This window comes from Diorhabda carinulata, chromosome 10 (genome assembly GCF_026250575.1).
Source record: "Diorhabda carinulata isolate Delta chromosome 10, icDioCari1.1, whole genome shotgun sequence".
Lineage (NCBI taxonomy): Eukaryota > Metazoa > Arthropoda > Insecta > Coleoptera > Chrysomelidae > Diorhabda > Diorhabda carinulata.
The window spans coordinates 6390193-6404150 of NC_079469.1; the positions used below are offsets into that span (position 1 = coordinate 6390193).

At 30.7% G+C, this 13958-nt stretch overlaps 2 protein-coding genes across 2 annotated transcripts in view; one reads left to right on the forward strand and one right to left on the reverse strand.

The window, feature by feature from the left end:
• Nucleotides 1-10271, reverse strand: part of LOC130898531 (diacylglycerol lipase-alpha) — a 59441-nt gene extending 49170 nt beyond the window's left edge. Inside the window, exon 1 of the mRNA XM_057807900.1 lies at nucleotides 8712-10271. The gene's annotated coding sequence lies outside the window, so the exon portion shown is untranslated. The remainder of the gene's footprint in view (nucleotides 1-8711) is intronic.
• On the forward strand, nucleotides 127-12935 carry LOC130898532 (uncharacterized). Its single transcript, XM_057807912.1, has 3 exons — nucleotides 127-438; nucleotides 12405-12593; nucleotides 12679-12935. The coding sequence occupies exons 1-3, from the start codon at nucleotides 315-317 to the stop codon at nucleotides 12816-12818; spliced, it is 453 nt and encodes a 150-aa protein (XP_057663895.1). The 5' UTR covers nucleotides 127-314; the 3' UTR covers nucleotides 12819-12935.
• Nucleotides 12936-13958: the final 1023 nt, after the last annotated feature.

The window sequence follows — 13958 nt, forward strand, 5'->3', positions numbered from 1 at the left end:
TAGGACAAAAAAACATATAGTGTAAGGTGTTCAGTCCTGTATGTTTTCCATTTATTGTTAATAAAATCACTCTGTATTCAAACGCATTGTCTATAAATACAAAATATCTTTTCGCTCTCGTATATTTCCATCAACCAACACAATCACTAAACGCCGGCATTCGAGCGAAAAGAACTGAGAGCAAATGGTGGGGCTTATGCACTTAAAAAAACTATAAAACCCATTTGGAACCATAACTTGATTCAGTCTTTCTATAACTCGCAAAAACCAAGGGGTCGGCACCCTCAACAACTTACTACCTTGACTTTACAAACATGAACAGCTACGTAGTGTTCGCTGCTTTGTTTTTGGTCACAGTATTTGCTGATGAAAAGACCGAACAGACCGTAGATGGAATCAAAACTTACAGGAGGTTGATCCCTGCTGACGTACTTAGGGGTAAGTTCCATTCAGATTATTCTTCTTTTCGAAAATATATTTCAATATATCAATAATTATTTTTTCACAATTTTAAACATTAAATACTTAATAATAATTGAAATTAATTTAATGAATTTCTTTATTAAGCATAAAATTTAATCATTTAAATTTTCAAAATATCACTTTTGACTAATTTTTCAGAAGAATCAAATATCAGGGTATCTCCTGAATAATTTTGGTTTTTAATTTTAATTTTGTTCATTAAATAATCATACAAAAAAAAGCCTTATTATTTGAAGTATAGCCCATCGTATTCTAAGGTTTTAACGTTCAGAAAGCTCTTTGAGACCTTGGTAAAACTATTATTTGAGCTTAGATGCAAAAAATTGTAGCACTGCATTTTCAACATCTTCTTTGGATTCCAATATTTCTTCACGCAAAAATTTTGCCATGGATCTGAATAAAGAGTGATCTGACGTTGCAAAGTCTGGACTAAATGCTTCAATAACACCAAGGTCTTCGATCTTATTCTCTATCGGTTAACTAAACATGATTATTTCTCCGATAAAAGCTCGTACGTACCGATAGCTCGATCATCATGATGTCTAAGTTACACCAAACATTCATAATGCTTCCGGACACAACAAGAATTTTCGCTCGAATAAACCTCTCTTTGAGACGGCTTCTGATAAGTGTCTTTTGTCAAACCACTGATTTCCCATATTCGGTTTGCTTAGATAAATCCATTTTTTTCTTTTCGGCAGGGCAATGAGATGTTCACAGACCTCTACTCGATGTTTCGCTTAAATCTTAGTTAATTTGTATGGCTCTATTCGACAATTTCTATAGATCTTATCTAATGATTTTAAATTATGACGTATGATATCTTTAGAAGGTCCAACGGAAACCGATAATCGTTACTGGTACTAGGTTGATTCTCTACTGCTTCCCTTGTAACCTCAATACCTCACGCAGAGGTCAAATCTCCAATAATAAAACGATGGAACCAACGCTGTTCCGTTTGCCCATCAATTGTGTCTTTTTTTGTCAATTTCACCTATTTTCCTCACTGGCACGACTGCTTTAAACTTTTGTTTCCAATACACGAATTCCATATTTGTCGCACTCCATACTATTTATTAAAAAAAGTACTGCGTTGTCAATAAACAAAGAAAAAATGATTAAAAGAAAGTAAAGCAATTGCACTCTTCATAGATCGGAAGACTAGTCTTAACAAGTTATGACATGTTACTGCATTTTTACATAGGAAAACCGAAATCTCCCATGAGACACCCTTAGTATTTCAAATCGAGCCTACAAAAACAAAATAAATGACAGATGGTGTTTAAGAATTACGCTAATTTAGCTAAAAAAGGATTCTGCTTGAAACTTTTTCATGAATATCTTCTGTAGCAGACAATACTCATGGTTTTTGTAGATATTCAATATATTTAATAAATTCTCGTTTTGAAGCTGTCTTGTTGTGCAAATGATCAACCCCGGAGATTCCAAAAATGTGTCTGTACTTACCTCTCGAAACGTGTTTACTTCAATGTCAATATATTTAAAAAAATTTGATTTATTTGATAAATACTCTTGATTCTTTTCTGTGGTTCATGTTGTCCACACATACTAATCCAGAAACTCTTTCCAGAATACATCTTCAAATAACGATGAATTTCGATGATGTCATCAGTCTTATTGCTTATTTTCTTCTTATCTTCTCGTTGGGTATATGTTTCCGGAAAGGCAAGATTCTTAGCCTTAGACTAGAACCGACCTTAAAGTGTCTCTTCTCGAAATCCTTCTTATATTTACCAATTAGTAGACATTCTAATAGGCTTTCTTCTTGTTAAACTTGATGTCTTCTCTGCTTGAAGTGGTCCAGCTGTTTTCTCAACTTTAGCCTCTTTTAACTAAATGCTGGGGTGTGCACTCAGCTCTTTGAATCTTCTCCTGATGTCAACTAAGATTTCTCGTATCTGCTTCCCATCCAACTCTCGCTAGATCAGCTGGATTCTTTTATTTTTTCAAGGAGCGTTCATTGCTTGCTTCTTGCTTCTGGCTGATATTTTCTAGGCTTCTTATGATGATTATTTGCAGTCTAATTTTATGCTGTTGATGCGAGGTCGCGTTCTGAGTCTTCTCCATGATCACACATGATTGCTAAACGCTCCGATAAATTCATTTTGATGCCATTTTACATTTTACCATGTTATTGATATCTAAAATACTCTAGCATCCATTTTTACTCAGCTAATGACATCAAATAGTTCATATTACCTTTTTTGGTACCTCAGACTATTTTTTTAGAAGAACCATTTTAACCTATACCTGATGAAACCGTATCTCAACCTAAGAATCTTAATTTCATTGTACAATCACTTTTTTGTAGTCTTGAATGTTTATTTTGTTTTTTAATTAAATCTGAGCTTGATTCCTTCAACTTTTAATGTCACCGAATATTTCAAAGTTAAATCCTCAAGTAATTTCATTTAAAGTCAAAGAAATTCCTAAACCTGAGACATTTTTCTGGTCTAAACTCAAACAATATAAAAAAAATGAAGTTGAGTATATCTAAATCATGTTTAAAATCAATAAACATCAAGTGAAAGTCTTCTTAGTTAGTAGGAAACGGTTTTTCACAATAAAGTTCATTCAAAATCATGTTCTATACACTTTTTCAAATCCATTGTATGCAATAAATTGCAGAACGATTGTTATAGATCGATGAACTCCTAGTTTCCGTTAAAACATTGAATTGACACAATAGGTAATAATGGCTGTTAATATTTTTTAAATTTTTTCTGGTTCAATTCACAAAACAAATAATGGTTTCAAAATAAAACTTTCATAAAGTACTTAAGCTTGATCATTCGGATACTATGATCGGATCAACTCGATCATGATCTGATTGTTTGGAAAGTAATCCGGATTCCGTTCACTGTTATTCTAAAACTGATAAAAGTAATCAGGTCATGCCTTTCCATTCTATAGTGTATTGTTAGTAAATGCGACCAGCTGATTATTTGTATTTCATTTTTTTTTACTTTAAAAATTGTTTATTCTACTTTTTCGTATAGAAATTTGTTGTAAATTACGCGTGTGTTCATAAATAGCTAGTTATTCAATAATAATTATATTAAAACACCTAAAATCTATAAGACAAATGAAATGAAACTGAAAACACGATGTTTGAAGACATAGATAATCTACCTGATTCCTGATTCCAAAAAACACTCATATAAGGTAGGCTATAAATTATTGTATTTTTGAAATTGCCACGGCAAAAATAACACACATTGTTTTCAAACAAATGTTTATTTAAAATAAAGAAGTAAAATTGAAAACTATTTCTCTAAAATAATTTCGTTTAAGTGACATCTCTCATTTCTGAATACTATCCCTTAGATGTTCGAAAACTCCTTGGCATATGTGACTCCTGTCTTGTTAAATGTTCTCCCCTGGAGTATTATCCTAGACTCGACTTTTAAGAAAACCCCATAAAAAGAAATCAGCTAGAGATGGTCTAAGCTGCCGGAAATCCATCGGATATCTCCTCTCCGAATGACTGGTTACGCCATCTTGCTGCATCCATTATCTATTATGTTTTCAAATATTCTGTAGAATCAACAGTCATTGAATCACCGCGTATATTTTCAAAAAAATATGACCAAATTATGCCCTTATTACTCAAACCCTCACTTTTAGAGATTGTAAAAGTTTTTGGTGTTTTAATTTGCTGCTGCAAAATCTGCCATTTTGTTTGCAGGCACACCCAGGAAGAAAGTTATACGGAAAGTGAGAAAAGAAAATATTAAATAAAGTTACTAAACACTTTTACATCATGTATTAATTTTATTAAATTGAATCGTTTCTTGTATTAATTATATCTTAAAGAGATTCAGTTTGAATTCAAACTCCAACATATCGCCAAAGTATTTAGAACACGCGTAGACAACTTCGAGTCGTCGCTAACATCGTAAGGGTCTTCTTACTTTTGGGGAGATTCAGAGGTTGGTGTGAAGGTATTAAAATAGAGAAAGAAAAAAGATATTCTTCAATTTTGGAAAGAAAATGATGGCCATTCGGATTACCTAGGTAACCGATTACATATTAGTACGGTAAATTATGGGGAAAATATATCTCAGTCCAGTTACTTATTTATCATTAGCATATTTAAATATTCCAAATTCTGGACGCAAAGTACCGTACTAAAAATTTCATGAGCATTTTTACGCTCTTTCCAAATAGAGTATAATAGTCGAGACAGTTACTGGGAAGTTTCCAACACATGATTTAATTTTACACTTTGACAATTATTTATATTGAGAAATTATTTTACAAAAAACGGCGTTTCCGGTCTGCACTACACCATAGAAAACGAATGATCAACAAATTTTAGCAACAGCATATTTAGTACCAAGCAAGCACGTAAACAACGAACGACGAAATGTTGATGGAAAAAAAATTATTTCAGAACGATCCACGCTTAGTTTACTAACAAATTTAAGAGCAGATGATGGGGTCTTATGTAAAGACTTTGCCTGAATATTAACTGAATACTTTCAACTTTTACTACAATTAGTTACTCATATTTTCAAATAGAGAATAGTAACTAACAAGATACGTTCCGTTAGATTGAGTATAAACTGCAACGATTAATAAGAAAATCATTTTTTTACTGGTTTTGATAAATCTAGACTAGTTATATGTCGAAGGATCTTTATTTTTTTGATACTCTCTTCATCGAAATCGTTTTTATCTTCAAGGCCACGTTTCACTCTATTGCCAAAATCGTCACTATTCAAAATAAATACAAACAAAACCTAGAAACTATTCTGACGAACCAATAATGTTGCATGGACAACCACATGAAGCAAGGTATCGCCATCGATGTGCGACATTTTTAATTCTTGTAATATGCGTTCCTTTGGTATGGTATAAAAAGACCTTTACAGTGTTGAGAACATCGTTGTGATATTGCAGACAAGTCAAGCGAGAAAAAATCGTGTACACTTCTTGACTATTTCCCTTATTTGTATTATGAAGAACCAAGAAGACGTGTGCGACAAGGATGTGTATTATTGTCTCACCTACTATTTAACCTTTACTCTGAGGCAGTATTCAACGAAGCCCTCCAGAATACAACTGCAGGCATAAAGATCATTATAAACAATCTTCGTTAAGCAGATGATATCGTAGTAGTGGCCAGTAGCCTACTGGAACTTCAATCTCTTATGGACTTTATTGTAGAATGTTGTGAACAATTCGGCCAAAAATACAAAGAAACGCCACCCAAGACTCCATGGAGAAATCATTGAACAAGTGTAATCTCTAAGATACCTGGGCACGCTCGTCAACCAGCAATGCGATCCAAAACTCGAAATCAGATCAAGACACTTGACACACATCAAAACTCAAGAAAACACTTCTGGCAAACCGCAACCTCAGCCTGGAACTCCGGACCAGAACGCTTCGCTGTTACATCTTTACTGTTATTCTGTACGGATGCGAAGGTTGGACCATGGATGTGGCCACAGAGAAGAAAATTGATACGTTCGAAATGTACGCCTACAGGCGAATATTGCGGATATCATGGTCGAAACATAGAGGTCCTACAACAATTGGGTAAACATAAAGAACTTAGAAATTAGAGGCGAGCGATATGAGATCTGATAATAGAAGGGAAGATCAAAGGAAAACGGTCGGTCGTAGCCAAAATTCATGGCTGAAAGACTTGCGCAGATGGCTCGGACAGATATCTAAAGAAATTTTCAGAGCTGCGGTTTCTCGTGCGACAATAGCCATTTGGATCGCCAACTTCCGTAGGGAGACGGCGTCGTAAGAAGAAGAAGTATGTTTTGTGTAAAGCTCCAAGGTCATCAAAAGGATCAAATTTATTATTGTTCGGAAACTGATCGAGTTAATCAGATCGTAGTTATATGATATGATCCTATCTACCTACTCTGGTCATTCCGATGACCCTGGCTAAATAAAGATTGCAATAATAGAAAAACTGCAAATAGTTTACTGATAGATGATCTACCTGCCCTTATAGTTTCCAATAAGCCTTAAAAAGAGATAATTATTTTGTTTAAAATGTAATATTATGGAAACCATCCATTATATCCAAATTAATACGCATACTTCACTGTTCTGCGTATATTTTTTGCTTTTAAATGAACTTAGAATAGTAATCACAATTTTTTTAATCATAACAAGTAGCAGGAATATGATATCTCTGGTCAAAGAAATTATTATCATTACTTTCAGATTTTTTCAACTCTACTAAAGCAAATGGATTCAGTTCTATATACAGATTCGTAATATCTCAGGTTCTTGTGCAGAAATTATTATTATTGATTTGAGCCCGTCCCATAAATGCATTTATTATTCAAGGTGATCCATCCTATTTTGTGGGAAAAAATTTTAACGTTGACAATATTTCAAGTTTCTTATTAGCACGATTTGTAGATCGATATTTTAATTGATTGATGTTGTCGGAATACTTCAAGGATTTGTTTTAAAACCACAATTTCCCAATATCCTTATTAACATTTCAGTTTTACATATTTAATTCGTTTTTATTATGAAACTTAAAAATTTTAAAATGCAGTAAAAATTACGTAAACCTGAAATAATTTATAAATATTCTTTTATTTTATATTAAAAATGCAAAATAATATTATAATTACCTGGTTTTCTAAATATGTAAACTATATTAGAATGTTTGTTCTACATTATTCATTGAATATTTTTATTTATAAATTATTTAAATGTCATGCATTTATATTCAATATGTATATGAATGATGAATCAAAAATACTTATCGATTCACATTAATTAAAACATATATTTATGGTGACATTAATATTTAATACGGATAGTTCCTGTTAAAAAAGTCAGGTTATGAATATTATGAACCTTGTATTTAACAAAATACCAGAAAAAATGTTTTCTTTCAAATATATTTCGTGTCAAAATTTCACCATTCTCAACAAACTGGTTTTAAATATTGACTTCAACACGTGTTTTTATATAACAAACTATGGTTAAGACGAAAAATGTTCTCACTAATAAGAACCTAACCCAACCAACAAAGAATCATATCTGTTTCATAAGTCAACATTCCTTATCATTTATGCAACTAGGTTCTGTTATAATACAGTGGACTTCTTCGAGTATTTAATTGCAAGTTCACAAGAAAGCATTGCTTTTATAAATCCAACATATTCAATTGAATACAGATCGGGCGATCTTGGTGGCCAGAGTAAACGATGTAGTGTTTATCCAAGTAGACATGGTGGGTTGGTATTGACTTTCTGAAAACTGTAATCTTGCATAGGTTGCACATATGGAATGATATGTGACTCCTCTATTTCCTGAACATAGCGCCAATCTGCCTGTAAAGAATAGTCCACAATTTTCTATAGAAACCTTCTTTAAAATAATGTGATGTTCGTGAAGTTAGACTTAAAATTCGTTGGGTTGTTAAGATAGTAGACATTCTTAGTCAGTCGAAATCCAATTCTAGGGTTTTTTGGAAATCGTAGTCTTTGTTTTTAGTGGCCAATAGGATCCCTAGCAGCAATTCTAGATCTCTAATTAGATTAAGTATTTTAGCACTAACTCGTAGAGCAAGTACCTCACTTAGAGGTCAAGGTTTCAAATCGATGTGGGAGAACTGAAATTCTCCTTTCCAGTTTTCTCATTATCCCAAGTGTGCTAGTCGTTTTTAAGTACATTACTTTTCATTCCAAAGTCTCTTCATTATTTCTCAAAAGATTGTTTTTAAATTTAAACAAAAAGATCGGTGTTTTACTCATTTAGAGCAACAGAACATACTATGGAAATATTAAAAACTCAGATTGTTTTTTTTATTTGAACTCATTAGAATATAAATATTAGAAAAATTGATTGACGAATATTTTTTGGTGGAATATTTATTCTAATATGTACATTGTAAATTTTTTTCATATTCCAAAAGTTTAGCTTAAACTACTTCCTTTTCATCCTTCGCATTTAGATCATTACACGAATATGTGGAAAATGAGATCACCTCAATTTAATATCCAATGAAGGACGTGCAACTTGTATGCTAATTTCAAAATCATAGAAATTTACATTCAAATAAATGCACGAGATAAATAATATCAGATACATAATAATAGTCAAGCTTGAATAATTGCAGAAATAATTTATGTATAAACCGACATGGATGGGTGCGATTTCTTTTAATTAATATTTTTATAATAAATAGGTGTGGTTACTAAGGATGTATATCTTACCGTGAAACACGCCAAAATTTTCAACATCGTCCTGTTAATTTACGAGGTCAAAATTACAAAATTAGAATTAAATTGTCAAAAACTTTAATACTGATATTGCTACACACTTCTATACAAAATTCACTAAACGCGGTTAATAATTCATATCATTTATTAAAATATTTTACATTATTTAATTTTTGACATTAATAAATAGAATACTTTATTCTTTAGTCCGGACTACAAAGTTCATTGCCTGTCCCACTTATCTTTTTAATATTTACAAAGGTATATCACTTCATCATAATCACCAATGACAGATTTTTGCAACCCTTCTCCTTTCTGTCGCCAAAATAACGGAAAATTGATTTCCTCCTAGTTGAAAGTCTCTTACTTAATGGTTTATATGAAGAAATAAATTTAAATCAATAAAATATCACATGATTATTCTTCTTTTTCATCTTTTGCCTAATTGATCATTTTGTAGCACCTGTAAAGATCCTTAATAGGTAGACAACCAGTACTTCATATTCTGTTAAAATTTTAGCATTTTCTATATTATATAGACAATGTCTTGAGAAATTACTATACATTAGAAGATTTACTACTACTACCCAGTCTGTATAGCAAAGTTTTCCTCAATCTTATAAAAAAAAGAAACTTACAAAACATCATGGAATATAATGTTAAAAACGAAGATGTTAAAAATCATCAATTCAGGTTATATAATGAAATATACTATATGTTCAATTTTCTTTATTCTTTATAATCATTTATTTCCGTATATTTAAAATTTTCCTAATTTGTTCAATATAATAACATTTTTTTCTGCAGTAATAATTTATTAATCTCAATTTGTTTAAACGTGGGTGGTTTCAATTTTGAATGACACTTCACTTTGTATACATTGTGAGTCACTCACTTTCGTTGAATTACTTGCAAATCGCCGGCATTGATACGTCATATTGTAAGGGCAACAAAAACACTTTCGCCAACTTTTACTTTAAACTTATATCGTTTAGTGACACACTTACTTTTTTTTGTTGTCGTACAGCTGTGGGATATTAATTTATTTGGAAGTTTATGCATTCGATCTTGTATGCAAAATTATGTTGCAATTTTCAACGGAACCGTGGAGAAAGTAAAGAAGATCGCTAGTGGGAGTGGCGAAAAGCAGAAACTGTTACGAGGGATAGTTTATAATATGCTAAATTGGACATGTGGCAACGAAAAAGAAATATATAAATATGCAATTGTCCTTATAGATTTAATTCAACAATTAGCTTCTCTTTAGACTTATAAATAGAAAGTTGCGAATAGATATAAGTGATGTTTATAATTTTAGAAAAGTATATTACGTAAGGTGTTATGCGATTTGATTATAGATAGAATTTAAATTCAGTACACGATATCGCAACACTAATATAGAAGAAAACAAGGCGAAACAATTATTTTAAAAAGACGAATACAAACAAGATATTTATTTTTTTATAACTACATCACAACAGGAAGTAAAATTTCAACATGAAGGTTTAAGGAATTTGAGTCTCTTAGCAATTATTACTGACCATGAGTTCATTTCTGTAGACTCTAATTTGAATTATTAAAAATATAATAAATACACTTATTTCATTATCATAAACAATTTCTAACATCTAGTATGGAATTGTATTTTAACATAATTTCCGTTAAACCCTATTGTAACTGTACACATGCTACAGTTCATAAATTAACCTACTAATTGCAATAGTTGTTCTGCATTGATAATTTCTATTATTATTCGATGTGTTTGAAATCTTTTATGTCGGAAACTCAATTTCCCGTTCAGTCATTGTTATAGTACTTTCAGCAAGTACGATTTTTAACAATAGTGTTTTCAAACTTGATGTAAACCAATGAGAACTTAATTCTCATTGACATAAACAATATGTTCGTTTCGTTTAATCTGGAACAGATAGAATCAGTTTGTTTTCAATTGTAATACTTTATGGCATTAGATGAACAATGCCTTGTGTAAATATTTCACTCCTCATATCATTTTGTATAATTTGAAAGAATCTAGGTGTAAAACTCACATATTTATCTGCAGTATTCATAATTTAATTTTTTTAATATATCATCGATGGTTCCGATTCGTGATCTATAAACGTCAATTTTATTATGTTTTGTGAGATTGTCGAATCGGTTGTGTCTATAGTTCCGACTCTGCATATATTATTATTTTGAATTAGAACCGAAAGTAAAACTTCATTAAGTTGTTGATAACTTGGAATGAATACCAATTGAGAACTTTGTAAGTAACTCAAATCAGATGAAATAGTTAATATTCCATAGACACTAAAATTAGAATATCAACAACTTATTTGTTTTATATGTACTCGACTTCAAACTAGTCTCGAACTTTGGCAACGTTGTTGAATTATATGAAACTTGAGAATTTAGAAAATACCTACATCAAATAAATGTAATAAGACTTTCGAATTAATTTAAGTAATTGAAAAGTATTGCAATTTCAAGCAGTTTCCTAATTGATATGTTTCTACGTTCAATTATTTTACGTTCAACGTAACTGTGAGTTATGAAACTTGATTTAATGGTACAAATATCGCTCTATCTTGTTTGGAGTAGTTGCGGAAATAACTAGGTACTACCTTTTATTAACTAAAAAACGTCTTATATAACACTTACATAGTGAAAATAGAAAAAGTTGATGTCATAGCCATTTTAAACGTATACTTATTGCTTTGAAATGTTAAATTATACAATACAGATTATTTCAAGCCAGAGGACCCGAAATAATATTTGAAATATATGAAAATGTATCATAATTGTCAGAATGAGTGAATATATTCCAAATAAAGACTTTCTTCTCTTAGGAAAATCTTATCTTATTCACAATATTTTGTACGACTGACCATAAATGTTGCATTGGGAGTAATAATGAAAATACACCCACTAAATGGATGAAATTTCATTTTAAAGATTAGAATTAAAACCGGTTGATTACTGGACGTATGTTGAAGAAAATTAAATAAATTGAATGTACATATCAAACAATCTAATAAAATTCGAATTCATATTTGTGAAAAATGTATTGAAATGTATTTTCTATGTTTCAAACATAATTTCAATCAGATTAAGTCATTATCTCTCTAAAAAGATGCCATCTAAAAGAGATTTTTTCCCCTTTTAGATATACCGTGAATCCTTTTTTTTATCCATTTCTCTATTAATTTTACCTACCATTTATTATTTATTTTTCTTTTTCACGCATGGTACCTATAGTGAATTTATGTTCCCAATTACGTAATTATGTAAATTATATTTTCAATTTTATATTGAATGCCAACTTTTTTATTTAAATGCTGTTATTAATTTTCATTCAATAATAATAAATTCAAAACAGTTATTAAATTGTTTACTCAATGTTGACGAATCATCTGATAGACGACGGTTAATTTGGCCGTACCTATCGGTACGTCTGTCGTTACGATATCAATATACTTGACGACTTTCTTACAGTAATTAGTATATATTTTTATCCTTTATATTTCTTATAAATTATAGAAGGATGATCAACCTTTCGTTTCAAGTTATTAATAAACAAGATATTGACAGGAAAATGTATTCAATTAGACTGGTGCTTTGAATTCTGTTCGACTCTATCTATTTTTATGTTATGATACAATTTTTACATATATTTCTTATTTTTAGATTTCCCTGGTATGTGCTTTGCTTCAACTAAATGTGCCACTGTAGAACCAGGTAAAACTTGGGACCTTACTCCCTTCTGTGGTCGTTCAACTTGCGTCGTCTCTGAAGACAAACCACCACGTCTTTTGGAGTTGGTAGAAGACTGTGGACCTCTTCCTTTGGCCAATCCAAAATGCAAACTTGACGAAGGTAATTTTACTCTAAATACCTACATGATTAGCTCTCTGTGATATTTTTCATCTGGAGATAAATAATTGTTCTCATTTCTTTTTAGAAAAAACTAACAAAACAGCCGCATTCCCATTCTGCTGTCCAACTTTCAAATGCGAAGATGGTGCAAAATTGGAATACCCTGAAATCCCAACTGTAGCTCCAGTTCCTGACGACGCAGCAGTAACCACAACCAAAGCTTAATTAATATAAAAAAGCTGATAATCAGTCTTTCATCTTTTTACGATTAGAATAAACTGTTGGAAGATCATTAACAGTCGAAATTTTTTGTAATAAAAATTAATAAAAGGTTGTCGTAGATATCTAGTTTTATTTAATGCCTTCAATACCAGATAAAGTGAATGACTTATCCCAATTAAAAGAATGTTGAGATTGTTACCTACCTTTTTAAGGTAACAACAATCACTAAAGATTTGTTAATATAATTAACACTTAAACGAATGTCATCGTGTACGTATTTTATGACCACTTGTAGCGTTCTGCTTAAATTACTGTTAGAACTAAACAGCAGTTTAAAACTAACTAACCGATTAATTTTCTTATCATTGCACCATATGATATCAACCCATAGTTGAAATTTAACTTTCTGTTTAGGAAAATTTGATTGAAAATAGGGATGTTGGTATTAGAAACTAACTTCCGGGAGTACATTTTTTTGTTATGTTGCCGGCTTATGGACTATTCCAGAATGACATAATTGACAGTTCGGCCATCATTGGTTATGTGACGAATACTAAACTTAACATACAGATTGATCAAGCTTTACGTGAATTTGTGAAAATGAAATTCTATCACAAAATTTATATTATAGTGATTTAATTTGAACACATAACCTTCAAATCATATACAAATCTCCCTCCCTGTATTATTAACTAAAGAATCATTTTAAAATAAATACATAATAGTTGATACAAGCGTATATCTTATTAATATTATTTTGTATTTAAGATGGCTATAAATAATTGATGAATGTTTTGACATTAAGTTAAGTTGATGATGTGAACTGAAAAATGATTTAACTATAAAGATTTTATATTTCATGTTGATTTGTCTTAATTTTAGGGCTCTTTTCTTAGATAATCAAGACAAATCATTACGAAATATATATATAAAAAGGTGAAGACGAAAAAAGTTATGAAGATTTTATATTGATATTCAATTAACTAACTAAATCTCTCAAAACATTGAATGAGAAAATGATGAAGAAGTGCCTATATATAAATGTAAATTACATATTTAAATACAGTTTTCTTGGTTTTATAATTGAAAATATATTTACAAAAGTCATATAACTTGCCAATTATCTAATTTACTTGACCAATT

Bases quoted from the DNA above. Each gene is read 5' to 3' on its own strand.
- LOC130898532 (XM_057807912.1), top strand. From the start codon at position 315: ATGAACAGCTACGTAGTGTTCGCTGCTTTGTTTTTGGTCACAGTATTT. The intron at 439-12,404 runs GTAAGTTCCATT...TCTTATTTTTAG, and splicing joins CCCTGCTGACGTACTTAGGG to ATTTCCCTGGTATGTGCTTT. The intron at 12,594-12,678 runs GTAATTTTACTC...ATTTCTTTTTAG, and splicing joins AAAATGCAAACTTGACGAAG to AAAAAACTAACAAAACAGCC.